This window comes from Paralichthys olivaceus, chromosome 13 (assembly GCF_024713975.1).
Source record: "Paralichthys olivaceus isolate ysfri-2021 chromosome 13, ASM2471397v2, whole genome shotgun sequence".
NCBI lineage: Eukaryota > Metazoa > Chordata > Actinopteri > Pleuronectiformes > Paralichthyidae > Paralichthys > Paralichthys olivaceus.
The window spans coordinates 23,895,011-23,922,944 of NC_091105.1; the positions used below are offsets into that span (position 1 = coordinate 23,895,011).

The following is a 27,934-nucleotide window of genomic DNA, read 5'->3' on the forward strand; positions in this document are numbered from 1 at the left end:
CACTAAAATTAATGGAACTCAGAAATCACGCATCAGATCTTGATATACAAATTATTATTATTATTCAAGTTAAAAATATTTACTGATGTACATTGTATAATTTGTTGAGAACAAAATGACTTAACAATGGTCAATGCAAACCAAAATCATCAACCCACTGAAGCCTACAGTCCAAGTAAAAATGAATCAAAGACTGATCCAACCTGCGTGACTTTTATTACGGTAACTCATATTGTGACTCAGTAGAGAGTATGGCCTCATTGAGCCTGTTTGCACTCACAACAACATATGAGCATGCTCCTGATGAGTCATGGGATGTTGTCCTGGGAGATATCCTCCCAGAACTGCATCAGGGCATCAGTGAGCTCCTGCACAGTTTGTGGTGGTACTTGGCGACGGCGCATATACTGATACATAACGTCCCACAGGTGCCCAACTGTCAATGGCATTAATGCCTTTGTCATCCAGGAACTGCATACACACTCTGAAAATATGAGGCCAGACATTGTCCTGCACCAGGAGGAACCCAGGGCCCACTGCACAAGTGTAAGGTCCGACAATTACTCTGAGGATTTCATGAATGTGCTGCTTGAGGCACTTTGTTTCTCTCGCAGTGCCAAGACTAAGAAGGATCACTGGATTTTTTTTAGCCCACATACATAATGGACAGCAGCCTGTGAGAAGATATTCACCAGATTTGTCAGATATATATTAGATTAGAATTTAGAGTGAAAGTTCACTGGTGCTGTTATCGTGGTAGTATTGACTGAATGACTGTGAGTGTGTGTGTGTTTGTGTGTGTGTTCGTTGGTGAGTTGCACATGAGTATGATGTGTGATTTACACTAACCACACCACACACCCTCACACATTTTACAGCCATATTACAATGCAATGGTGGTGGTGTTATGTAGTACATCATGTAATGAGGCAACACTGATTTGTTTCTCGCCCTAAAGTCAGTGTGTTGTAATGGGGCTGGTCTTCGTGTTTTCTCTCATCACTTGACAAAAGCTATGGGCTTGAAAAGATCCTAACTTTTACTTATTGGATGAAGTGATGGAGCTGTTAAAAATTGCCATCACAACACTGAAGCGTCATACACCAGCTGAACAAAAAGCCGTTTTCAGACATGCCCCTGGTTAAAATGTGGAGAATTAGCTACAGAGTTTACTCAGTTTGCCTTTCACACATGCACAATACAGTGGGAGGTTCTCCGCACAGATGCGTTCACAACACCATTGAATCCTCTGCATGACTCAGGCCAGAGGTGGAGCAACTGGGTGCAGCAGACAGAGGCAGGAAGTGTATGGTCAGAGTTTGGCCAGTAAGATTTTAGCCTTATGGCCTAATACAGGGTGAATATAAGGACATGGCTGATATGGCACAAGGCTGGGGGAATAACCCCACTTTAAGAGGACTCTTAGGACTTGTTAGGCCTGGGCAGGTTTAAGAGCTTTGGGCGCTCTTGTCATATTTCTCTTTCGTTTGAATTTAGTCCTCTTTTGTTCACTCTGTCTTTCTCATTCTCTGTCCCTGCCTTCCTGTCTCTCGCTCAACCCGCTCTCTGCAGAAATGGCAGGCGCCAAGTCACTATAACAAGATATGGCAGTTTCATTCCAAATAACGACCCCAGGATTAACAAACAGAGTCCTGGAATGGTATTTAAAACTAAACGGAGAGCTGTGTGCAGACTGGTCTTGAATAGTTTCTGCTTATACTGTATTTTAGCCCACTTAGTGATTAGCCTAGCAGATTTTCTCTGGGGAAGGACATTCTCAGTCAGGCCTACACCCCAAATGCCACTTTTGAGGCCTGGCCAGAAAGTAAAAATGTCTATACATTTTTAAGGTAGAATTGAGTTCAGATGAATGGTCAGTGGTAGGTCAGCATCTTATAAGATGAATTAAAGGGTAATTTTTGTAACTCCGTATGGCTTCCTTTTGCCCGCGGTTAATGTATGGCCACATTTACATCTCTAGTGATGCTTACTGTGTGTTATGCAAAATGAAATGTACATTTCTGTGATTGCATAATGCACAGTAGATTCAGAATATATTCAATCTTAACATTTTATAGGGATAGAGATTTTTAGTCGACAAATCTTCCCATCTGTTCAGTAATGAAAAATTACAAAATAAAAACATGTTCATAAAAAAAAAAAATGAACTCCTAAAGTCCATATACTGTAACTTTTACTCAAGACAGACTTCTGTCTAGCCTGTCTTTCATAAAAGCCTGGATTAATTGAGTACGTGCTATTGCAAGTGTCGCCTTCCTGTGGGATCTCCTGTAGCAGAGTGACCTTTGAGCTCTTTGCGACCAAAGCCTTTGTTGCCCTCCGTTCGGCCAGACAGCCAACTTTACAAAGCATCCTATGGTTTAACTGTTCTTTTATTTTATTATTAAGGCCACTGTGCTCCTGGGAAAACTCAAAGCTTTAGAAATGGTTGTATACAATGCTCCAAACAATGCCTCAACACAGTTTCATCAGAAATTGAGAGTTCCTTGCACTTAATGGTGTGTGCCCTTCTGAACTATATCCACTGAATTTACCACAGGGGGATTGCAGTCATGTTGTGGACATATTTGAAGGTAAATTAAATTTACATTAGGCTGGACCTGACCACAATTTGTTGAGCAACTGGAAAAAATTTAGTGACCTAAAACACCTAAACACCAAACTTTCAATTTGTCATTATGGATTAATGTGTTTAGAATAATGGGGAAAAACAGAAATTGACCTCTTTGAAAATAAATATACAGCACATTAAAGAGCAAAAAGTAATACTTACTGAATCCACATATTGTACTCTGCATTGTACCCCCTAAGCTTGCATGGTCATGTAGCCTAATTTTCAAAAGCACACAGTCAAATACCCTGGTGTAGTTTTCCTGGTATACACAGCTGGGCAACATGACAGAGAGCGACAGAGCTCTGTCATGTCTGTATGGATCCCCAGCTGAGCTGAATAGGAAATGGCTCTTTAATGCAATGTGGCAGGAATACTTAAAAATACCCAACCCTGCAGGAGAACACTATTGACCCAATGATATCACAGCAGATGATTATGCAGTGTTCTAATCACATTTCTCAGTGAAAGTCCATGAAACACAAGCTTTCCTGTCAAAGTCAAAAGTCTTTCCTGCTGCCATCTGTGACTTTGTGGATATATGAAAGGATATGAACATGGCTTTATACATTGCTCACATAAACACTGTAACTGACAAATAAGATCGTGGGAGAAGGTAGATGGAAAATATGTGTTGTCAAGTACTGTGCTTAGTAGGTAATGATCCACTGACTGTAGGCATCATGGCAAATATGGTCTATTTTACAGTCCCCAAGTGGCAGAGGCACGTGGATACTTAGTGTGAAAAACTTCCCCAGACATGATGAGCTTGGCCTTTCCATCTCCTCTCATGCTCTTACACACACACACACACATATACACACCTGTGAGTATAAGTCACTTGCCTAGAAACACACACATACAGCTTTCACACAAGTGTTTGGCATGTTACCATAACCATGGCAACACACTCTTGTTGCCATGCCAACCCATTTTTGTGTTGCAGTGACATTCGTGAGTGTGGTATCTAAGGAAACATGATGGTGCTGTGCACTGTTTCATGACAACTGTGGGATAGAGCTGCTGAGCAAGGCAGACTTTTAATTCATGGAATATGTCTTAATGTGTCTTCAGAGAGACGTCCCTTCCTTCACCTCTGATGCCCTGATGGCTTTAACATCCACAGGCCTCAGGTTAACCTGGTAGAATGTGTCTGTCTTAATGTTTTTGTCACAGTCCTTCTCTTTCCGATTCTGTATAATTCTCTTACGCCCAGTTTCGTCTTTTTCTGTTGGTCGCTCTTCTCTCTCTGAACTTTTATTATTTATTTTAGACAATAAAGGTTATTTTCAACCTACAGGTTTATATGGTTTGTGCTAAGGCTAGAAGTGGGGGCTGTTGCTGTGTGATTTGTATGTCTGGTTGTTTTCCATGAGTGTCAGGTCTGACATTCGGCTCTCGTCTGGACCACAGCAGGCGTACTAGTACATGTCATGTCTAGGACACACACTGTGTGTGTGAGTGTGTGTGTGTGTGACTCAGGTCTTACGGTTCCCTCATCCACTTTTAGACACAAGAAACCTGCCAACATTACATCACCTCAATGAAGTGTCAGTTAAACATCATATAACATGATACTGTACAACAAATGACAATAACAGTGTATTATGCAGAGATTGCAGTAAAATGATTAATGCTCTGATGAATGAAATGTTAGTTTTTGTATCTTTTTCTTACTTCTGTGGGTTTTTTCCCACAGGTCCAGAAGTTTGCACAAGTCTAAACTACATCAGTACTGGGTACCCACTGTACTTAGAAATAATAAACCACTGGAGTATGAATGGTTGTTTAAGTTACGCTGTGTCAATGTCCATTGTCTTTATCATTTTCTCTCTTTCCCAGAATCACGTCCCCTGTCCATTCCAATGAAGGTGATGCCTGACACCACAGCAGCAGAGTCATGGACAACCTCAGAGGAAAGAATGAAGGAGCTTATTGCCCATACCTGGGATGCTGTAAAACGCCTTACTGTTCAGGTATCAAACTATACTCTCCACCGTTTTTGTTCTACCTGTGTATAGCAAGATAATTATTTCTTCTACATGTCTGATTTTGGAAAGGATTACATTGATATTGCTTATCTGTGAGGGGTCTGCAAGATGGAAGGATAAAAAATATGAGTTGTATATCTTGTGTTTTCTTACTCTGGTTCCCTCCCGAATCCAAAGGCATTCATTTAGGATAATCATAGAATGACTGTTTATTTGCCCCTATATGTAAGCCATATGATAAGCTGACTAGCTGTCCAAGGTGTCCTCTCTCTAAGTATCAGCTGGGATGGACACCAGACCCTTAATGGATAAACAGGTATAGCTGTTGGATGGATGAATGGACTTAAACACTATTGGCTAGCGCACACATCTGGTAGCAGCCTTTCACCTCTTTCTCTCCTCTGTTACAATTAAGTATTGAGGTTTAGCTCAACCCACCCAAGCTGAGCACTCTCTGTGGTTGTGGGCACATGCCTTCCACAAACCTTTGTAACTTGTTAGCCTATTAGCCTGTTTTACATACAGATGCATACGTAGTGTCTCATGTCCCTTTGTGGCAGACTGACTTTTTGGTTGACTGGCTGGCTGGCTGTATGTCCCTTTTCATCTGTTTAAGTCTTACTGGATAGTTAAATATCCCCAACGTGGGCCAGTTAGCTGACCCCATCACAACCAGCACCTTCAGAAATAAATCAGGAGCCAGACAACTCTGTAACAAGGATCCTCTTTATGCAGTAAGGACTGCATGGAGCATTCACACATGTGTGCTCATGTGGTACATTTTGATTGGACGATGGTGGGCTGGATTAATTTTTGACTGCTTGTCTACAATGTGCAAGCATTGCTGGACTGAAGGTAGTGGCCACATTTACCAATCAAATCATATTGTTATGATTAGACACTTGTATTGATACCATTGGTCAAACTATTGGTCAGATCCCTACAACAATTATAAGTGGTTCCAATTTTCATACCATTACCATTCATCACAGGATGATAGACATCATCAGGTTTAGTTTAGGTAACATGGATACTCGCATTAGAGGTAATTCAAAGTGCACTAAATAGCTAATTTAGTATTTAATTGGAATATATATGTCTTTTATGTTAGTTTTTTTTTAAAAATAGCCAATCATTAACAAGCCCAACAACCATTCATACTTCATCTTAATTCTTATTGTTAGGACCACACAAACTCATGTCAGCCAAACATGAGAGAACATGACACATGTAAATTTAAGTCATTCTCCAGAGCCCACTTCCCATGTTAGGCTATTGAGCTGTTTACAGTACTCGAACAAAAAATGAACTCAACCTTCTAATAGTTTGCTAAGCCCGTCATTGCCTCCACTTTCCTCTGTCCCCTTCGGCCGTGCAACTGGGACCACACCATGTTCTGCAGCAGTTATTAGGAAACAGTCTGTCCTGTTGACATGGGAGCAGGGGCAAACTAAACTGGACTAACTGACAGCTGGTACCCCAGGCCTTGGATATCCCCAAATTCAAATCTCTCCATTTATTTTAGTGTGGTGCAAACAGACAAACAGCTGTCTGGGTTACAAAAGTGTAATTCAATATTCATTATTGTATTCTTTTTTAGTCTACAGTTGCTGAGACAGCTTAATGCTGTTTAAACAAAGTAGAGGTACAAGATAGCTAACGATTATGTAAATTGTTTTGAAAAGAGTAGAGGTCCTGTCAAGATCCTAGACTGTGGGTTCATTTTAATACAAGTAGGTAAGAAAATGCTAACAATAAAGAAAGGAAATGGTGAAGTACATATGTTTTACATTTGTCTTGCTCGATGACAGATATTGTTAGCTTTGATAGGTGATGTCCTGTCATACACAAGACAATACAAGCGTAGATCATCATCATCTGAGTGTCACTGCAACTGTGTGCTTCAGCCAAACCCCGGAAGTGATTCTGATGCATTGCCACCTCATTACCTTGCAAGGAGTGAAAATGGCAGAAATATTATTCTCAATCCATTCCCGATAAAAAAGAAATGTTGGCCTTGCCACGCAGTTACAGCAGATGATAGATGGCTTAACATATTTAACCTACAGATGCCGCTATTCCGCCTCATTGCGATGCGGCCTTATTTTAACCTACTGTCTATGCATGCGGGGATGTGGAATATTCATTTATTTATTTTCGGGGGGACGTAGTCAAGGCGGGGGGCCGTTGTTGTCAAGGCGGCCGCCTTAACTATAAAGCACTGCGGGAAACCCTGCATTTGAGAATTACTGCAAATGGGGATCCCACAGTCTTAAATAGTTGTGATGGTCAAGAGCGATAGACAAAGATAGAAGAATGACAGAGAGAAAATTAGAGAGAGACAGAGACAGAAATCAATTCACTCACTTGTAGCCAAAGCACCAGTGGCTTTCTCACATCACTGCCACAGGGCTGGTGAGGTCAGAGGGACATAAGAGCCAAGCCAAGGCCCTCACATCCAAGGTGGGGTGGTCATCTTGACATACTGTATCATACAACACAACAGGGATGTGTGTTCTCCGAAGAGACAGCTAAGTTCTGTGGTCATGCAAAGCTTTCATATGTGTAGGTGGTGTTGTTTTAGTAGTCACTTCACATTAGGGCTCAGGGACAGTGCCGCAATTTTCGCCCTGGCCAGAGTGACCTGGCAGATCTTTGCATGGCCACTTGCCCTCAGCCTTGGAGTTCTGACCCTCTGCTTTAACTTATTTGTCATTTTAGGTCATTGCTGTGTTGCGTCATGCAGTGCATCTTTTTAATTTGTCACTTTACATTGTGTGCTCTTCCCACTTATGTTCTTCTCTGTCTTCTGCTTATTACCTGCCTGCCCCTCTCCCCCACTGTTCACCCGTTCCCTTTTTCTCCTGTCATCTCCCCTTCTCTGGCCCATTCTAGCTAAGGACACCCATGTTCTCTATGGGCCTCGATAATAATTGCAAGTGATTAGGATGGTTATTCTATTTCAAGAATTTTGCAATAATTCCTTCTATTTAACACATGAATGTGTTCAGTGTTGGCAAAGAAGCACGTTGCTACCAAAACTGAAATGGGATCTGCTGAAACAGAGAGACCGTTGCCATGGAAAAATGAAGTAACACTGCTCCCTGCAGCTGCCATGCATTAATGAGTAGGATATTTTTGAGAGAGAAAAAGAGGAGCAAAAGCAGTGGGGTAGAAAAGGTAAAAGGATGGAAAGGTTAGGAAGTTAGGACGGAGGAGAAAAAATGGGCAGAGGGTGCATTTGAAGGCAGGGGGAACGTGAGAGAGAGAGATAGAATAGAGGATCATGTGTATGTTTGGTGTGGCTAAGAACAAACTGGCCAGATGGTTTCCATGAACAGCATCTGACCCTCGACTGGAGCGCCTTCTGCAGGAACATTACTTCATCCTCTGCCCCCTCCCTCCATCCGACCTAACTCTCATTCCACACCTCACCCACTGTGTCTCTCAAATCCCCAAATTTCCATACAATTTGTAATTAATTCATGCCACCTAAAACACCTTGTTTTATTAGGTTGACTTTTCAAACTTGACAGTTGAGAGAGAAGGTATTATATATTCAATCAAAACTAAAGTTAGTCAACGAGAAAATAGATAGAAGAATAGAAAGTAGAACAGAGAAGGAATCAAGGGCAGGTACTGAATGAGAGAGAGTGATATAAAGGCTGTACATTCTCTCCAGATTATGCACTTAGCCTCTCTGGTGTCAGCTGATGTAACACAAGCACACACACACACACACACACACACACACACACACACACACACACACACACACACACACACACACACCACCACCATTGTAGATATGTATGTTTAAACACACACAAAAACTCCTTGTCAGTTGCTTTATTGTGTGTGTGTATTTGTGTGTGTGTGTGTTTGTGTTTGTTTGTGTGTGTGTGTGCGCGCGTGTGCGTGTGTGTGTGTGTGGGGAATCACCTTCCATGATCTGCTGCTGTGACAATACTCTGATGACCTCACAGTCATTATGGACACACTTAAATTTGACCCCTTTCAGCACGCTGCACTGGAGAGATGCTCACCCAGATTCTCTTGTGTCTTTAATGTCTTGAACCTCAGAGACCTTGAGATCTGGAAGTGATTTTCATTGAGATAAAACTCTGATGTACTGCAACATTTTTACTGAGTACAAAATTGTCACAGAAGCTACAATTTCAAGATAGGGATGTTTTAAAAGTTGGTGAGGAAAAAGGATGTGTGGTATTTCCCCAGATCTTCTAAACTTTTTTTGGAAAGGTTGTTTGGAGTTGATTCTGGTTAAATTGTTGAATTTATTTTGTAATTGTTTTTGGACAGAAGAACAGGCCACGCCAAAAAGACAGGGCAAATCAGACCAGCTGAGGTTTGGTTTCGCCGTCTTGATTGGTTCACACCACACAAATGTCAGTGAAATTTTGCTTAAGCCACTTAAAGGTTTTTACATCTGTAGTCTATCACTGTCTGATCCAACCTGACCTAATAGTATACTGCATATCATAAACACACCCTTTCACATCAGCTAGCCCATAATTATCTGGTCAAAAAGGTAAACTAATCCAATCCTATTTCATGCTTTTTACCAAATTACAGTCCAAGTGGCTTTGTATGTGAAGGCCTTTCAGTAAGCTCACAGCTGTATCATACATCTTTTTAAGTTTAGTGAAGCTCAAATCGTACCTTCAGCCTGTCCATTCAGTTCAATTCAACCACTCCCAAAAAGACAGACAATCTCTTGCACAATAAAGTAAGCCACCCAGTCCTACTTGTTCTTAGCCATTCTCATACCTCAGCTATCACATCAGAGTAGTCATGACCACCCTGTTCAAGTGGATCCTCAGCACTAGTTTGGCATGGCTTAGACCCCATCTGTAGTTCTAGGGCGGTGGAGAGGGGGGTTGTTTGAGATCAGGGGTAGGAGCAGGCAAGGCAGGCCAGGCCAGCCGTGCTCCTAAGGCCACTGTTGGATCAATAAACGCAGCGATCAAAGTCGCAATTAACCCACCGCGCTAACACAAATAGCCGGGCCAGCAGAAACAAACAAAGCCCTCATGTCACCTAAAGCGTTTATTTTTGCAGATTTCCACCTCGGCCAGAAAGACCTCCAGTGCTTGTCAGCTTCTGTAAGCAGTGTTATAAGAGAGGAATGCAGAGCCACAGGGATGGCTGGCTGCCTGGCTGTTCTGCTGTGCCAGGCCGCAAGCTTATTGCTTGTGGTGGCATGTGGGTGAGACCTAGCCTATCTGTTGTCAGGAGGCATCATGCATAGATGCCTTTCTCATAGACATCAGGGAGAAAAGCAGCTTTCTGTGGTTGCAGGAAAAACTTAAGTTGTGTACATCCATTCACCACAACACACATCTGCACAGTGTCATCTTCAGAAACACACATTAATCATGTTAATTTACATGGAGACACTATTTACACTATTACACCCACCATTCCAAATGTGCTTTTGGACAGAGCTTAGATGTAGGAGGATAAGCAGAGGAAGGGGGAGCAGAAGGTTAACAGTGGGTGGGGTATCCAGAGATATTGGAAGGGGGCTGCTCTGTGGACCTTCTTTTCGACTGGCCATTTACGAAACAGTGTCCCATCTGGTGCAGTCACAGGAAGATTACATTTGGAGAGCTATCAGGTTCTTAAAAACAAAGGAATGTGCTTTCCGCTTGCTGCCGATCTCTCCACTGAGATTTTTCTGCTCCAGAGTTGCAAATGTTTTCACCAGGGATGCTGAGAGGGTGTTTCTAATTTCCTCTCCACTATCACCGGGTGATTTCCTGTGTGTCATGGTGTGCTTGTTGTGTGTAGAGAAAATGTGTTGGTGGATTTGTGCTTGAACTTGCATATTTAAGTGTGTTTGCTTCACTTGTTGTGGGGAAGCTCCACAGCGAGGTGATCTTGGCCTACAGGGTTTGTGCTGTGCTGAGGTCTGAACACAACGGAGGCCTTCAAGTTTCTGTTCTCTGCATTGATATGAAAACAATAATCCTAACATCAGATCTGACCACAGCACCACAAGACAGATGTCAGACCAGATTTTATTGTTGGAGTCCAAGTTAGATTACTGCATGAGAAATTGTGTTAAGTGCTGTCAGGATTGAAAATATGTTTTAAAGACGCTAGAGGATAATCGGGCCGATTTTAGACCCGATTTTCCCCTTCCGACAATCACTGGAGCATTCACGACGGGAAGCGTCACCAACCAGATGTTGGGTACTTGTACAGCTGGGACTAAAAACAACAATACATTTCCAACTCACCCTCAGCTTATGCTGTAAAAATGTATACACCTTCTTAGCCATGATTTCATCCATATTTCTTTTTACTTTTTTTTTGCTACAAAACAGATCACACAACGTCGGTCCTCCACCAGTGTTTGTTTTTCTTCGGAAGTCACGTTCAATCATTCAAGTGTTCCACACTTCAGTTCAGAAGGTGGCGGAAATGCACCCAAAAGTTGTTGCAAACCTCCAACTTCTTCTTCTTCAGAAGAAGAAGATATTGCAAGTTTCTGTGAGATTTCAAGTCCCTGGAATCTCCTCTGTGAAATTGTTTCCTACGTACGGTATGTGTGTGGTCTTACGTTCTCGCCAAATCGTCCAGTATTTGCATTCTGATGATTCTAAGATTAAAAATAGGTTCAATCTGTCATTATGTCTGTAGTCTCCCACATTTAAACAATCAGTTAATCAGTTGAAAATCCTCTAGTGTGCAGCGGCTCTTAGTAGTGTGAGCATTAGCATTATATTATGGTTATAGAATACAGCCGATGTGTAGACCCAGGTTTTTGAGTTCACAAACAGTACTTCACAATGGATAAAGATGCTTAGTATAGCACAAGCTCACACATTTATGCCGTGAAGGATTACCCACCCAATTATACACGTACAATGGAGTACTGAAATATATTACTATATTAAATCCACTCTCTAAAGTACTTCTTTAATTCTTTCACTTTATGTTTGAAACATTTAATTGTACCTTTAATAAGGATTGTGAGATCTGAGATTGTTCAGCTGAAGTTGCCCCTCAGAGTAGACAGACTGTCCTCCATGTAACTCACTGTTCTGTCATTTACTATCAAAACCCAGCGGATCCTAAGAACCTCCTGTGGTTATATAGGCCATTACCACATGGCCTCCGCCTGTAAAGCCTAAGTTTGTTTGGCCTTTCACTTCCTCTCTATTAGAACCTGCTCGGTTGGAACCAGATAAACCATCTTCAGAAAGACTCAAGGGAGAAATGCTTCTCAAGACAGAATACGCAGTCCCACTTCAGAAAGAGAAGAGCAGGAAGCAAGGGATGCTTTTCTGGGGTATTAAGACTGAAAGATTCGAAACAGGGTCCACATATGTGCGTGGATTGTGAACACTATCTGATGGTGCGGGACAGCGATGTCTGAGCATAACTAGCCCCAAAAAATGGAACAAACCCTTACTCAGAACTCTGTGATGTGATGCCAGGCAGGGATGAGAGTGAAGAAATAGACAAAGACAAAAAAACCTTTTGGCATCTAACAATTTAAACAATGTTCTCTTTAAATGGATATGTTTCAGAATTTTTAATGTTTCAAGATTTTTTGTTCTTCTGTTCTTGTAGTGTTTATTTACTACTGACAGCATATGTTGGCTTCCTGATCCAGAGTCCAGATTGAATTAATGCTGAAGTGATTGTAGATCAAAGTGTAATAAGATCCTTGTTCATTTAGAGGCCTAAGAAGAAGGGATCAAGGCCTAAGTCTCAGGATAAGCAATGGTCACCTACCAAATAACCGGCTGTCACTCAAGAACCATTGGCACGCTCACTCTTTGAGGCCTTGAGCGCTTTACTGGAGCCTGTGTTTGTCAGTGTGTATACTGTGACTTATACATCTGAAGAGTACTACCCTATCATGCTACATGATATACTGATTCCTATATTATTTCCAGCCAACCTCTGTCCTCTGATGGCTGTGTGTTTTCCGATCTTCTGCTCTCATGTCAGAATGATTCAGCCAGATAACAGACATTTTCTCTACATGCTCAGGATTAAGCAATGAAAGGTTGCAATCAGTACCATTCTTGATAAGTACAAACAACCCACGTGATCTTTGCTTTGTCTCTGATTCAGTGCCAAACAGCAGTATCCTCACCATATTGTAGGGGAGTTTCCCATCTCTTCAGATTTCTGAAACTTTTTATGATTATTTCCCTCTGGTGAACTCTCATAAAAGGAGGAGGATAAAGGATGCAGCAGCCAGCTTGTTGAACACCCAGTAGTTGTACAGTGAGATACAACCTTATTAATTATTAATATTAAGCCCTTAGGCAGAGTTGAATTCATTGCTTTCTTATCTGCCATCCTTCAGAGGAAGTTGTAAGCACAGTTTTATCAGGAAGGATATTAAACAGGGATAAGGGCTCTTACTTTTCAAAAAAGAAAAACATTGGGGGTATCAATTTATTTATTTCTTACATTTAATTGTATTTATCTTTTTATTCTGATTATTTTTCTGTGTGTGTGTGTGTGCGCGCCTGTGCCTGTGTACATTTCTATGTGTGCCATTTGAGCATGTTTTCACAGAGAATGCTCAGCACATGCAGCCTCATAAGGAGTTGATTGGCTTCAGTCTTATTTTTAACAGGGATTTCCTGGATAAAATTGAAAAGTGTTTCCGCTGTTTTTGAAGTATATTAATAGTGTGCTGCAAGTGATACACCATACCCCTGAATGCACACAGAAACACACTCACTCTGTCCCTCAGTGTTTTTTCCTGAATGAGTGTGTCATTGGAGGCAGTGTGTAACTGAAGAGCAGTCCCAGGCTGCTGACAGTTAACTCCATTTGTTATGTTAATAGATCTAGTTTCACTTTGACAGGACATGATGTCATTGGACCAAAGGAATGAAGAATCATGACTCTTTGACACCCCTTTCCCCACTGAAACCTCTATAACAACATACTATATATGGACACACCTGCGGATCTTGAACTTGTAACCAACAGTCAGCCTTGACTCGAATCCAGACCTTTATTATAATCCCCAATCCCTAATATGTCTCAGCTTCACATATCTTTCCCCTAATCAAAAGCGGAAGTGAAACCCACAGAATTGTAAAAACATAGGTCACACATTTCACACATTCACTAAAGTGCTTCACAACCCTGTGTTTTTTCTTTCATGCCTTATTCATTTCCAAAGGCCATTTATCTGTCATCCTTCGCTGCAGTTGTATTCCACATTAGCCCGAATCCCACAGAGGGTTTAAGTTGTGTAATAGTTATTCCACATTACAATTATTTTAATAACTTTCAGATAGTATTTGTGCACATTTCTATTTTTAAATTTCAACTCAGAATGTCCCTATTCTTGGAAAAGCTGCCTTTCCATGGGTCCACCCCTACAAGAAATACATTTTTCGCTCTCTAGATAAAAATATCATTTAATTTGTTGAGCCATGTGAGTATAACATGCAGCAAACAGTTTTAGGTCAATCTTGCATAGGCTGCCTGTCATGTATTATGCCTTGTCTTGCACTTGCACTGATTCTCTGTCACACATACACAGAACAATATACACAAACCTGGTATCTTTATCAGCCTGCAGCAGTGGGACCTCTTTATATAAAGTCTATGAGTGGGACATTGTCACACAGGCTAACAACTTCCAGGGTTGTGCTTATTGGCCTGTTACAGGGTTCTTAAACACAACTTACACCTGAAGTTGTGACAGGGGACCTTTTTTGCTGTGCGTGCAACTATGCCATACCTGTAATACAAACAGTGGAATACCCTCTCCTCACTCCAGTCTTGGGAGTTGGACTCCAAATTCCAGGCTGATGCAGTGAGAGGGACTAAAGAACAGAAGCCTGGAGAGTAGAGGGATGGGGGGTTCGAGGGACAGAGTTGGTCTCAGAGAAGAGATGGTGTCAGGGGTTTTGGCAGCAGTCACAGCAATGATGCATATTGGGCAATCTGGCCTCAGACTATTTCTCTGTTTGAAAGTGCCAGCACTTTCCAGCAGTGCCAGTGCTCCTCAGCCTGTCCTTTGTTACCCCTGTTGTCCTTGTTTGGATTGTGAATGTCTGCTCCCTGTGTGTGTGTGAGTCACAACTTAAACATTGGACCACAGTGGGGAAGCCTTGGATAAGTCTGTGAGGTTAACCAGGTTGACCTGCTGTTAGTGGTAGCCCAGAGAATAAGGGTGGAGGATAGCCAGTCGGGTTTCACAAGGTTCTGATTTCATTTTCTTAGAAACGTGACACAACCAGAGAACCCAGGATGGACATTTACAATAAGCTGTCAGTACGTTTGACTGGTAGATTGATTCATTTAAGATTTATAATTGCTTTTTTCCTAACTGTTTTATATACTGGCTTTAAATGACCCTTTTGACTCTGAAAGCAGAGTGTTTCCACAGGAAAGACAATGTCAATGAGCATGGATTCATTTGGACGGCAGTCATATTGAACTTTCCTGTTTTCTCTGTCTCATGCAGTGTTAACTAAGGATCGGCCTTTCGTTGTCGTTATGTAATAAAATAGTTGTTTTGGGTGTAGCAAAGGAAACTTATTCCATACACCAGATTGGGGTGCATAGTCTCTCTACCACCTCAATTAAGGTTCTCTGTTTTTTTCTCTCTCTCTTAGCAGGATAACTCATCCACTCACACACAAGTTATGCCGTTGTTCATGGAACAAGGGATTCTAACTGGATTATTTTTTAGGATTTCCCAATATAGTGACAGAGAGTGAACATTTTCTCATGAACTATTGTACTTAATTCAAAAAATATCTGGCACATTTATGCAATGATTGTCACAGTGTGTTGTCCAGATCCAGATGCAGATTAAATATTCCAAAACATTTTCTATTATTAAAAAAACAAATTTAGACAATTGTGCAGTCTTGGCAGAGAAATGCTCCCTCAGTGCTTTTGAGTTCCCACTATATTTTGATCATACTTGTTTACCATGTTTGTCTTGGATACAACATCTGCCAATAACTGTGTTGCTTTCTGGAGTAGGTGTAGATGTATTACAATAAGTTGTGTGTTCATGGACTATCCACCACACAGACTTTAACATGATTTAGTCCAGATCCTGGGAACATTTTTAATGACTTATACAGTTTTCATCTGTTTGGTGTAGCATTATTTACCTGGTGCTTCTGTGCCATCATCCTTATTTTATTGACTGTTTTGGAGACAGATATCCAATCATGGCTGCAACCGCTGTGTGTGAGATTCCCAATTCACTATTGTCTTATCTGCCCTATGACCCAAACTTCCTCATGCAAGAGAAAATCAAAATTTGCTTTATTCTCCACCTTCGCCCTCAGCTACCAAAGAATACTTTTCTATCACCCAGATTTAGCACCAACATTTCGTTTTATTTTTCCACTACATACTTAGGCCCTTTGAGTCATTTTGCCACTGTGTAAACATCTTGAAACAGTGGTCGCTGTGCCCAGTGAATGCCAAACTCTTCCCTCTGTTGTCATCTGTGAGATGTTATCTGATTATTGTTTGTATTTTACTGTGTGATGTAGCTACCATACACTTGACATCATCTTTGGTTTTGTGTTGCCATGGAGAACAACAGTAAATCATTATAAAGTCATACGCAAACACCATTAAGGGGTATTCATTTTTATTGTACACACTCACTACAATTGTAATATTAACTTATTTAGTAGGTTTCCATTTTAACTGTCTTGCTATTAACTAGACACTTACAAAATTATATTCATTTTAAATTTTCCTGAAAAATAATGTTACCAATACAAAGACATCTTAAAATTCTTAAATGCAGACTGACCAGTTTGCTTTGTTATTTAAACATGTGGAACGTTCATCGGTGAACATTAACTTTAATGTTTTAGTCTTAAAGTTTGATTATGAAATATTTAGTCAACCATCAAACACTGTATGGGAACTATAATAATGTAGGTAACAGTAGTTGTTGATTTAGCCTACTGTTGGTTTGTATGGCAGTTACTGCTCTGAAATGACTCATTTGAAACAGCTAATGTTTAAGAATAAGATTACGTATTTGTTGATTGAGCTTTATAACACAAATCTTTATATCTGACAGGAACAAGGTTAAGCTTTACCAACTGTATGTACAGAGACATACATCCTAATGCATATCTCTTCTAACACAATTTGTGCTTGGTTCTTTTCTGTCAAATGTCCAGTGTTTAAGATTTGGGTGAAAGGGATACATTAGCAGAAATTGAATATAAAATAATCCTAGTGATGTTTTCACTAGTGTTTTCCATCTAAATTGTACGAAGTGCTGTTTTCTTTATCCTAGAATGGGCCCTTTATATTTTAATACTTTATATTTACATCAGGAGCGGGTATTCTCTACAGAGGCCTCCATGTTTTTTACACTAGCCCAGATGGGATAAACTAAACACCTTTTGAGTGTTTATGACAACTCAAGGCTACCACAGGTTCTCTTTCGTGTTTGTAAGGGGAGGGTGAGGTGAAGGGTATTCAGTTGCAACTTGCAACTTCACCACTAGATGTCACTAAATTCTACACCCTGAACCTTTAAATGGTAAACGATCTCTGTATTTATATAACGCTTGTCTAATCTTGATAGACACTCAAAACACTTAACAGTGCAGTTTTTGCCATTTAAACACATATTCTTACAGCGCATCTATGTGCAGCAATTTCTCTGTCACACATATCTCACACATTAAAGACATAGTCATCCAGTACAATTTGGGTTTTATTATCTTGCCCAAGGACACTCAGCCGTGTGAATGGGGGAGACTGAGATCGAACTGACAACCTTCTGGTCAGTGGACTACTCGCTAATCTTGAGCCACATCTGCCCACACTACTGTACCAATGCACCCATTTACTGGGATCTGTTATGTGGAATAATATGCATGACTAACACAAGATGTCCAGCAGGAGAGCATTAGCCTCAGGCAGTGAGCTAAAGGTGCAGACCAGAGTCACAGTGTTAAACCCAGCAGTTTCCGTGTGTCTGCCTGCTTTACAGCTTAACCCTTCTAAGATCTGCAGCAGACCAAGCAGTGTCAATGGATTTTCATCCTGCGTGCCAGCACTTAAAAAGGCGAAAGCCTTATATGTCAGTGTGCAAAAGTGTTCAGATTTCAAACCCCCTTTGAAGAGTAATCAAAAGAGGAAACAGCGTGAGATGAATGTGTAACCATATCGTTCGCTCTTTTCACTCTTCCACAGTCTTTCTTCTCGTTCTCTCTCGACTCCAATGAAAGCTGGTAGAACTTGGCTCCATATACAGACCTCAGTCTGCCAGAGGTGCTCCAACAGAACAGGAGGCTGCACAACTGTATTTGCACATTTCAATGGAGTGACGCAGAGTATCTGTCTGCACCTGCTGTCTGCCCCCTGGACTTTGTACTCGTCTCATTTCTGTTAACTGGTCTTTTAAATCAGTGAAGCACTGGTGTAATGGAAAAAGACAAAAAAGAACAGCAAGGCTCCAACAGATTTAACACCACTCATACACTTACTGACCACCAGCTACTGGTTACTGACCTGATGGCTTGTAAACTTTGCCTTTTTTTAACAGAAATATGTGAAGAGAAATATGTGATACAATGCTCCTGGAATGGTTCTCAATTTCCATACAAAAGACCTCTAAATGATTTAAGTTAAAGATTTAACAGTCAGAAGTCTGTGAAATTGTAAAAAGTGTTCTGTTACCTAGATATGGAATTTCACATTTAGTTTAAATAGGTAGTCGAAGAGTCATATTCCACTTCACCCTCTCTAAAGCAGCATTGAAACTAACATACATATCAGTGTATACACAGTAATGGTCTTTTAATAATATTGAAATAAGTAATAATTTATCATAGGCATCAGGCAGAACAGCACACTTTACTAAATGTGGGATGAACTGTTTCCATTTGAAAATTTAGGAAAACTTTATTAAGCATGTTTACCGTTTTCCAGCAACACCCACTGTTATGCACATGTTCTATCTTAGCCCTTTTCCCTTGCAATGCAAGTTGTCTACTGCTGACTCAGAGCAGTGCCCCGAGTCTCTTGGCTCAATAAAAATTATCTCGGGGGGCTGATGCAGGTGGCTGGTCTATGATCAAGTGACACTGAATTGATTTTATGTGTCCCTTTATTTTTCTCTCCTCTCTCAAGTTGGAGCTGCAGTCTTGCTGTGTGTTCCTGCCTAATGACAGCCTCCCCTCCCCGAGCACCATCATCTGCGGTGACATTCCCGGCACTGTCCGGAGCTGGTACCACAACCAGGCCTCCATGCCTGGGACTCTGGTAGTCTGCCTGCCTCAAATCAGTGTCCTCAGTGCTGGGCATAAGTACATGGAACCGCTGCAGGAGCTGCCCTTCGTGGTCTCCAAGCCCATCTTGGAGGAAGGTAGGTTTTCATTCTGTATCTATTCAAGATTCAAGGCTTTATCTATCATGTACACAACAATTACATTGCAGTCACTGGCAATGAAATGCTTGGGTCACAGGCTCCCTTCTAGCCATGCTCAAAAATATTACACAAGCAAAAAATAACAAATAGAATATAAAAACAATTAAAATAAAGTATTAAAATCTATCTATATATCTCTGGTTGAAAATGGGAGTCTAGGGAAATACATTTCAATGGGAGGGGAAAATAAAAGGTGCTTTTATTAATAGTTTAAATTAATTGTTTAATAATAGTAATGGGCTACATAATGTAAATTCATCATCATTAGGGCTTTTTGAACACTGAACAAACCTTTGGCCCACTACTACTCATTTACCATGACAAAAGACAAACAAGCTTAAGTAGAGCGACTTTGAGAAATAGATCTTACACATGTGGTTTTCTCACCTGGTATAGTTCACATAAGCAACACTCAGAAAGTTGAGCAGTGTTTTCTCTTTAGAAGAAGAAAGAAAGGGCCGCCCCCCTTTTTTTCTCTTAACTCTTCAATGACTTCAGCATTGGGCAAACAGATTTTAAAAACAGAGGAGAAAGAAAAACGACAGCAAAAACAGTGACATCAGCAGCCTTGTCAATGTTGCCGTTGAAATTAACAACCAGAGCTTTTAGTAATTCATTCCTACACTTTGAAAAGCTCTTCATCTTTCATTTTCAATGCTCTGGATCAAAGCCTACTACCCGTGGTGCATGGCCCTGCGCTAACACACAACTTTCCCTTCTCTGTAAGATGAAGTGCTCCCAGGGTGGCATCTTGTCTCAAATCCCCAGTTTTAGAATACAACTTCACTTTACATTGTGTTTGAATGGGACCCTCTTTCCGCTTATTGGGTGAAGAAAGTTTTTTTTAAGCCATGATTTTACTCCATAGGTTGTCTTCAGTGTTTCATGAAACCTATGTAACAGTTGGCTTAAAGGTAAATGGAAATATAGTTCTACTTGTCATGGTTATACTGATCATTGCTGACTTTCCTTTTTTCTCTTTTTTATTTTGGTTTACTATTACTATAGTTTACTATGGAAACCAAACTCTTAGCTCTCCCTTCATGGGTTATCTCACTCATCCTCCTTGTTTCTCTGCCAGTCTCTCATTTGCAATAATCATGATCATTCTCTCATCATTGCACCCCTTTCTCCTGTTTTTTTAAAAATATATTCTCCTTTTTTTTTGTCTCTCATGGCTTTTACCAGGTGATGCCTTCCCATGGTCAATAAGCCTCAGTCAGTTCAGCGTGTACACACTACTGGGGCAGCAGCGAAGCCTGAGCCTACTGGAGCCTATGGGCTGTACCTCCACACTGGCTGTCACATCCCATAAGCTGCAGAGCTGCTCTGAAGGAAGACACTCATTTGTAGTCTGTCTCCATGTTGATCTGCAGCCCGTCCACGTCAAGTGCTCCAACCCCCAGGTCAGCCAGACAGTCCTGAATCTCTTCTCAGTAGTCATTAGAGTTACACATATATACAAATCATTCCCTTGTAAACTTTCCTGAAATATGAACACATGGACCCTGGCAGGAACACCCTGCTTCTGCATGATTTTCTGATATAGTTTGAATCCAATAAACAAACTGCCTCATCCTCTTACCTTGTATAATTTTCATGAAAATGAGAGTGTAAACAAGAGAGTGTTGCCTTGTTTGTTTTGGTGAAACATTTTGAGGTTTGAGTGAAGGAGAGCAGGGAATTGCAAGACTTTTTTACAGTGTGTTGTTATGTTTTGGTGAGAGCATGACAAACAGGGACAGAATGGATACAGAATATGTGTGTGCCCTGGTTAGTTCTCTGCATGGTTTTTCATTGTGTGCATCCAGGAATGTATTTATATCTACATGTACCATTAAACATATTTAGTTTTTCTGCAATTTAAATAGCTGCATCAAATTTGGTTCCTGTGTAAACAATTAATTGGGGCGACTTTTTGAGTGGTAACACTGTTAAATGTCTCTAACAACAGTGATGGGCCATGGCGATATTGAAAAAGGAATTGGTACCAGAAACAATTTGAAGGTCTTAATCTGTTAGTAGTCAAGACTTTCCCAGACTTAAGGAGAGCAGGACTGGGGCAAAGTTTCTTTTCTTTCTTCCTCTCTGTCCCCCCTTTTCAGTGTTTGTGTCTGCATGGCAAAGCTGGGAAGGCTTATTGTGATTATATGATGACTCATTATTAGCTTTTGAGGCCAATTAAAACCTTTCTCCTCTCCCCATCTGCTCCCAACTCTTCTTTCTTTCCCTCCTCTGTAAATTTCTGCCTGAAAGAGGGTTATGAGTGAATACCATTTCAAGTCATGCACTAGCTCTTTAAGAACTGCTGCCAGAGCAACTCCACCCTCTCCAGAAAGAAAAAAGACCTCACACTTGGTCTGATTTCTAATTAAATTTGCCACTTGTGGGATATACACACACAGGGATGTCACAGCACAAAAACACACTACTGCATTTTAGTTTTAAAACTCATCAGTTTTGCAACGACTTCTTAGACGTTTGGAAACATTGCTGGCCTGATTTATTTTGAAAACTCAGAGGCTATTTTTTAGTCTTGAAACCTTTATAAATGATATTGCAGACACCCTCATTCACTCCCTCATTGTTTCTTATCGGTCACACTTCCTGTCAGTACTAGTTTCACCAAGAAAAGACATCTCTGCTCTTAATTTTCACCATTGATATTCCTTGTTCGTAGTATTTTCTGCTACCTGTTCACATTGTACATTGTGAATGTGATATTTGCAGTTTCAAGTATGAGCAGGGTAAATTTCTAATATGGAGCTAAAATGGTCTTCTGAATGGAGAAAAACTGTGTTAGTATCCACCAAAATTGTGAAAACAAACAAAGTTCAAAAAAGATATTTGCCATCTCTGCTCGAAAAAAACTCTGCTTTCATTTGGGGAGACATGGAACAATACAACTTACAACTGCTAAGTATATACTCAGCTCCACAATCAGTATAGCTCAATTGAATTATATCATAAAACTGGTGATGCGGATAGCATCACATGACACACAAACTATTTGGAAAAAATCAAAGGCTATGACCAAATACAAAAAAACCTTTCCCCTTCACCGGAGTGTGACCTAAAACTCCCTGACAAACTTAATGAATTGTATTCTATTCTATTTGAACAATCTCTAGTCCCCCATACTCTTCCCACACTCCTTCCATTCTTTAAGACAAACAACAAAAGCAAAGCAGCTGGTCCCAAAGGAATCAAACTTTTCTCAAACACTGTGTATCTCAACTGACTCAAATATTTACAACCATCTTCAACACCTCCCTCCATCAGTGTACAGTACCACAATTCTTCAAGGACTCAACCATAATCCCTGCGACATAATTGACCAATATCTACAGCCTCAACCACTTCAGATCAATCGCCCTAACATCCATGGTGATGAAGTCGTGAGCGCATTATACTCTCCCAACTCAACTGTCCCTACTAGCATAATATTGTAAGGAATAAAATTGTAGGTATGGATTCTTAAGATAATGTGCAGCTGATGAGCCAAAAGATTCAGTATTTCATTATACGTCAGAGCATCAGATACCTCTTGATGCTCCACACTCATCAAGTCAATTTTTGACTTTTGACAATGTGGCTCTTATTCTCCATCATAAGGTCTTGACATGACCAAGACATTTGTAGAAACTGGTGTTAAGGCTTAACATTTGTTTTACTGGTCACAAAAGGTATTGTTAATGTTTAAAATCACGCAAAGCTGCTCAGTTTTGTCATTTGATCTAGTTTATCTGCATCAGTGATTGCTCACATTAATATGCATGTTTTTCCATGGATTTTGTGGTGTCACAGAACACAAGGGCACAGCTGCAGCTAAAACAGGAAATGAGTGTCTTTGAACTAAAATAAGAGATAAAATGGGAGAGTGTGAGAATAAAAGATATTACTAATATCTTTTATTCTCACGCTCTTTTTTGCAGGCAGATTTTAGCACCCACTTACTCTGAAACCACATGGGCCCTTCATCTTTTTTACTTTCCAACACATGTTCCTTTAATTTTAATGCAGAACACCCACAGTGAACTGTCACATATTGGAACAGAGTGGGACAAACACACACAAAAACAAACACACCAGTCAGTTACAGAATGGAGAAACTAATTCCACATATGCCAGAAATTGTGTTAACTGTGGACCAGTCATTCTTCCTATTCCTTAAGACAAGTTAAAGGGTAAATTTAACTTTTAATTCAATGTTAATCTCACTAAATTTGCCTTTAATCTAAATTAACCTCTCTGTCAATGATTCATGTGAATGTCAGAAAATAGAATGGGACTAGTAGCTGCAGTTCATGACCACACTCTCGTGCACACACACACACACACACAGCAACAGTTTGCCTTGATCTTGGACAGATGACTGTACTGCATTTCAGTGAACACGCACGCTGTACACACAGCATTAACACACATACTCAATATGTCATTTTTGTGAAGCTTTGATATAAACTATCCTCAAATAAATGTGCATTAACGCTCACAATTTGTATGATTCCCCATCTTTCATCTGTGTGTATTTATGAATGACTGCGGAAGCCTCTGTTCAGTCTCCAGTTTTTACTACTGCAGCCTAGCAGGCCTCCTGATCTGCAGATGACAGTTCTCTGGAGGACCCAAGCCGTCCAAACGTTCTGCTCACTTCCTCTAGTGATGAATTGTGGCATCTGCATTGTGAGCTCATGCAAATGTGTTTGTGTGTGGCCCAACCTACCCACCAGCCTGACAGCAGTAGCTGATGTGAACCAACTGACCTTGTTATACCTTCCAGAAAGCAGGGGTTTTATAAAGGAACTAGATACAAGGATGGAACATTGAGAAAATGGCCGAGGGAAGAGGGAAAAGAAAAAAGGATGGTGTGATAAGGATCGTGAGAAAGACAAAACAAAGTATGAAGACAAATGATGAGAAAATGCACTGATCTGACTCAGTTCTGATACTGATACAGACACAGATAGCTGAGCTCTGGATCTTGGCAGAGCCAGTTGGGTTTTTTTTGTGTATTATTTAGCCACTTGTTAGCAACCACCTTTTTAGGACATGTTAAAGCTTACAAAAAAATCTTTGAATTGCCCTCGGGGGACAAATAAAGTTGTTTTGAATTGAAATTACTGAAGTATTTTATATTAGACTAGAACAGAAAAGTAGTGCAAAAGCCTTGTATTTGGTTGGACTTCCACAATCCAGAGTCTCAGAGAGGGTAGCGAGGAGTCATAACCGTCCTGCCGGCAGTGCAGTTTGGTTGGGTATGGCCGACAGCTGTTGGCCCTGTCCCTGCACTGCTGCTGGATTGGCGTTAGCAGCTCTTCCTGGATATATTTGAAATGGCCCAGCTGTGATGTATTGTGCTGCTTTTTATTTGATTTATGCTTATTTATGGAAGGCCGCTCTGTAATGTGTGTCCTAACAGACTTGCATGTGTGTGATCGAGCAATAACGAATAAGAATGTGTTTGGAGTAGGGAAAGCTATTTTGTGTGTGTGCTCATGTGTCTGCGGTGCACCTTCACGTTTGAGGGACCCACAGTAGTGGGGGTTAAGGGGTTTCTTGGCTTCAGAATCAAAGCATTTGATATCCAAAAATTTGCTCACTGAGAAAGAGCGATACATTTTTCCCTTTCTCTCCCTGTCTCTGTTCTTTAAAAAACATTGGGTGAATGCATGAATAACTGAAGGCATCACATCACATTCCCCTGCCTTCCCTCATGTTTTCCACTCTTGTTTTTGGCTTTGTTGTTCTTAAAAGCTAAGGCCTCTTTTCATGTGTACACATGATAAATAGTTGAGAACACTTGACACTGAGCCTTCAGTTTTTCCTAACTGTGGTGAGTTTTTCAGGGGAATTGATGACACAACTTAACTTTCCTCTGTGGGTGTTTCTTTGGAAGTTGTTGTTATGGATAACAAATTTGTACAGTGCAGCACATGTATGAGCATGCTGGGCCTTTGAAATAATTGACCATCGAATGGAAACATGAACACAGGTTTTACGTTATTTTGGTGAAATGAGGTCTCTCCAAATGACAAGTACAAAGTCTATAATAGTGTTAGAGAGTGAAAGAAGTGGGAATGGATAGTGGTCCATTTATGGCAAATAGGTCCTCCTTCTTGCTCTCCTCTCTCAACTTAAACTAGGTTTAGTGTCACATAACGACATAGCTGCCAAGCAAAATCATGCTAATGGCCTCAGAAGTCAGAACTACATGAGAACTCCCAAGTGCAGCTGTTTGAGTCAGACCTTGGCAAAAAATACATTTGGATCTGCTTTCAAATATAAAGACTACTTCTGGTGTGTTAGGTTTATCTTTTAAGTCACTCCGTTGGCACGGTAGACTTCATGTGTCAAAATCATATTCAGTTGTATTGCCATTGTCTGTTTTTATGCATATATATGTGTGTGATTAGAAATAGTAGCTTGCCTAGAATCCTGTATTACAGTTTTTCTTGCATTACACATTAGATTACATGTGATCCCAATCAATGTAAAGTACATCATGCCTTCAAGATACTACTGTATATCTATCTCTGTGACTTAAAGTTCTCACTCTCTTTTTTCCTCTATTTCTGTCACTCTTCAGGTTCAACTCTTGTATGAGCTCCTCCTGAGCTGGAGCTCTACGTGGGCCCGTCTTCAGAGGCACGGCATCTTGCGTCAGACCTCCAGCATCCCAGAACCCCCTGCTGGTGCTGCACCATCCTCCCCAATTCGCAGCAGTGCTGGCACTGCCCTGCCTGACACCAGCACCTGCAGCCCCTCTGCAGATTTCGGCTCCCCCACTGAGGTACGTTTTCTTCCCAAACCTACAAGTTTCACATATGTACATCTAAGTTGCAGACCCTTGCACCACCATCAAAACATGAATTTTTGTGTTGTTGTTTTTTTTGGTATCACTCCTGTGTTCTGCTCTTATTATAGACTATATATCTATAATGACTACACCCATCTACCAGTCTATTTTTCATCTAATGTGCTGTGAGTCATACAGTTACACATGCTATGTAAGCCTTTGTTGTATACATAATTCTGCTGCTGATTTATGGTTTTTGGTTGTAGTTTTTATTGTTATGAGTAGCTGAGTCAGTGCTAACACGTGCATTTGTGTTTGGTATTTTGTTTGGGAAGGATTTTCAAGGCTGGAAAAATCTCCTCAGTGCTTATGTTTCTTTTAGTTTTTCTTACCCGGAGCAGATACCCCAGATACGCTGTGAGCTCTGTTTGATTCATGTAAGCTGGGGCTTGATTGAGAATAAACCTTCCCCATACTTCGGGAAAAAACAATAATGTGTATTTACATTTTTCAGGCATATAAATTATAAAAACCCAGAGTATGAAGTATATGTATATGTAGGCATGTTCAAAGCCAATGGAAAAATTATAGTCAGGGTTTTTAGGGGCAGCAACAAAAGTTGAGTGTTATCTTTTCCTCTTGTCCTCAAGTAATGATGCTTACCCCAGACTTATGTAATATGGCAGGTGTTTTTTCTTCTGTGTACTTAGTACCCTTCAGTAGCGGCAGTAGTGACAAGCGGGATGTCCATGGCCTTGGGGTTGTAGCATTAGCTTCTGTCATAAGTGTATGTTTGTGTGAAGTAGGAATATGGAAGGCATAAAAATATGGTGTTGATGAGTGTTTATTTTCTCAAGTGTGTCAACTAGCCCAGGGTATCATTTGTAGGGCCCTGTCTGCAATGTGAGGCCCCGTGCATCACAGCAAACCATCCCACTGCCCTCGAAGGCCATAAAGTGTGTATGTTTTAGTTCAGTGTTTAATGTGTCAGTGTGCATGTGTCTATATTTGTTTATGAGTGATCAACATGAATGTGAATGCATCATTTGTAAACCCAGCAAAGTGGCAGCAGTTCAGTACTGCAGTAAAGGCCCTGTGGTGTAATGCGTCTCTAACAATGCCACAGTGACCCCTGCTCACTTGTCATTGTTTAACTAAGTACAAACACTAGTAGAAGTGTTTAGTCCTCTGGGAGGCTGAGTGATTGAGCAAGAATGTAGGAGCTGCTTGATAAATCTCAGCAGTAGTAGTCTCTCCAACAATGTTCCTCCACCCCTTGTCCCGCTCAGTTACGATAACCTCCTCACATTTCTTTTCTTCTCTGCTATTAAATCAAACCAATATTCTATTACACTTTCATTATACATTTGTTTGCAAGTGTTTATAAGTTGATGCAGCAAGTTGTTTATTCTCTTTTTTCCATTGTACTGTCTCTTGTCCCTTTCATGCCACTCTTTTCATCATTGCTTTAATTTCTATTTTTCATCTCATATTTATTCACTCTTTTCTCTCATAAACCTAAGTTAACAAAATCTGAACGTGACCATAGCCTGAAAAAATGATTCCCTGACTAAAGCATAAAAACCACCAACTCTAACCTGACAACGTCTCCTCTGAAAGCACTAATCATTCACAACATGATTGACCAACATGACTTCAATAAACAGGTCAGGTCTCTGCAGATTTATTCCAGCTCTCTCATTTTGTCATTTCCTTCTTTAATATTTTCTTTCTATACAGCCTTCCTTTACACTCTCCAAACTTTTACCATACCAAAAATATTTTTCCACTCTTTCTTTGACACTTCCCAGCCTGCTGTTGTCTCCCAATGTTTGGGTCTCTCTGATGAGCAAAGACAAACTCCGCAGAGAAAATAAACCCGGATCGTCAGCCCGTTTATAGCGCAGAGGCCCAGGAATTAAATTGTATACTTTACAACTTGGCCTGTGGAGGTGTGGGAAAATAGCTCCCTCTCACACTGTGTGTGTGGGTCTCTGTGTGTGTTTGGGGCCCCAATTTGGCTGCTTAAGAATGTGCCAGAGTCCACCTACACCACATCATCACATCTG

At 40.7% G+C, this 27,934-nt stretch overlaps 1 protein-coding gene across 6 annotated transcripts in view; it reads left to right on the plus strand.

The window, feature by feature from the left end:
• The window catches only part of LOC109632016 (intermembrane lipid transfer protein VPS13B), a 313,199-nt gene that overhangs the window by 136,322 nt on the left and 148,943 nt on the right, over positions 1-27,934 (plus strand). For all 6 annotated transcript variants that reach the window (XM_069537175.1, XM_069537173.1, XM_069537176.1 and 3 more), the window contains exons 22-25: positions 4,475-4,608; positions 18,769-19,003; positions 20,255-20,472; positions 25,656-25,859. In XM_069537175.1, coding sequence (XP_069393276.1) covers positions 4,475-4,608; positions 18,769-19,003; positions 20,255-20,472; positions 25,656-25,859 — 791 coding nt within the window. The remainder of the gene's footprint in view (positions 1-4,474; positions 4,609-18,768; positions 19,004-20,254; positions 20,473-25,655; positions 25,860-27,934) is intronic.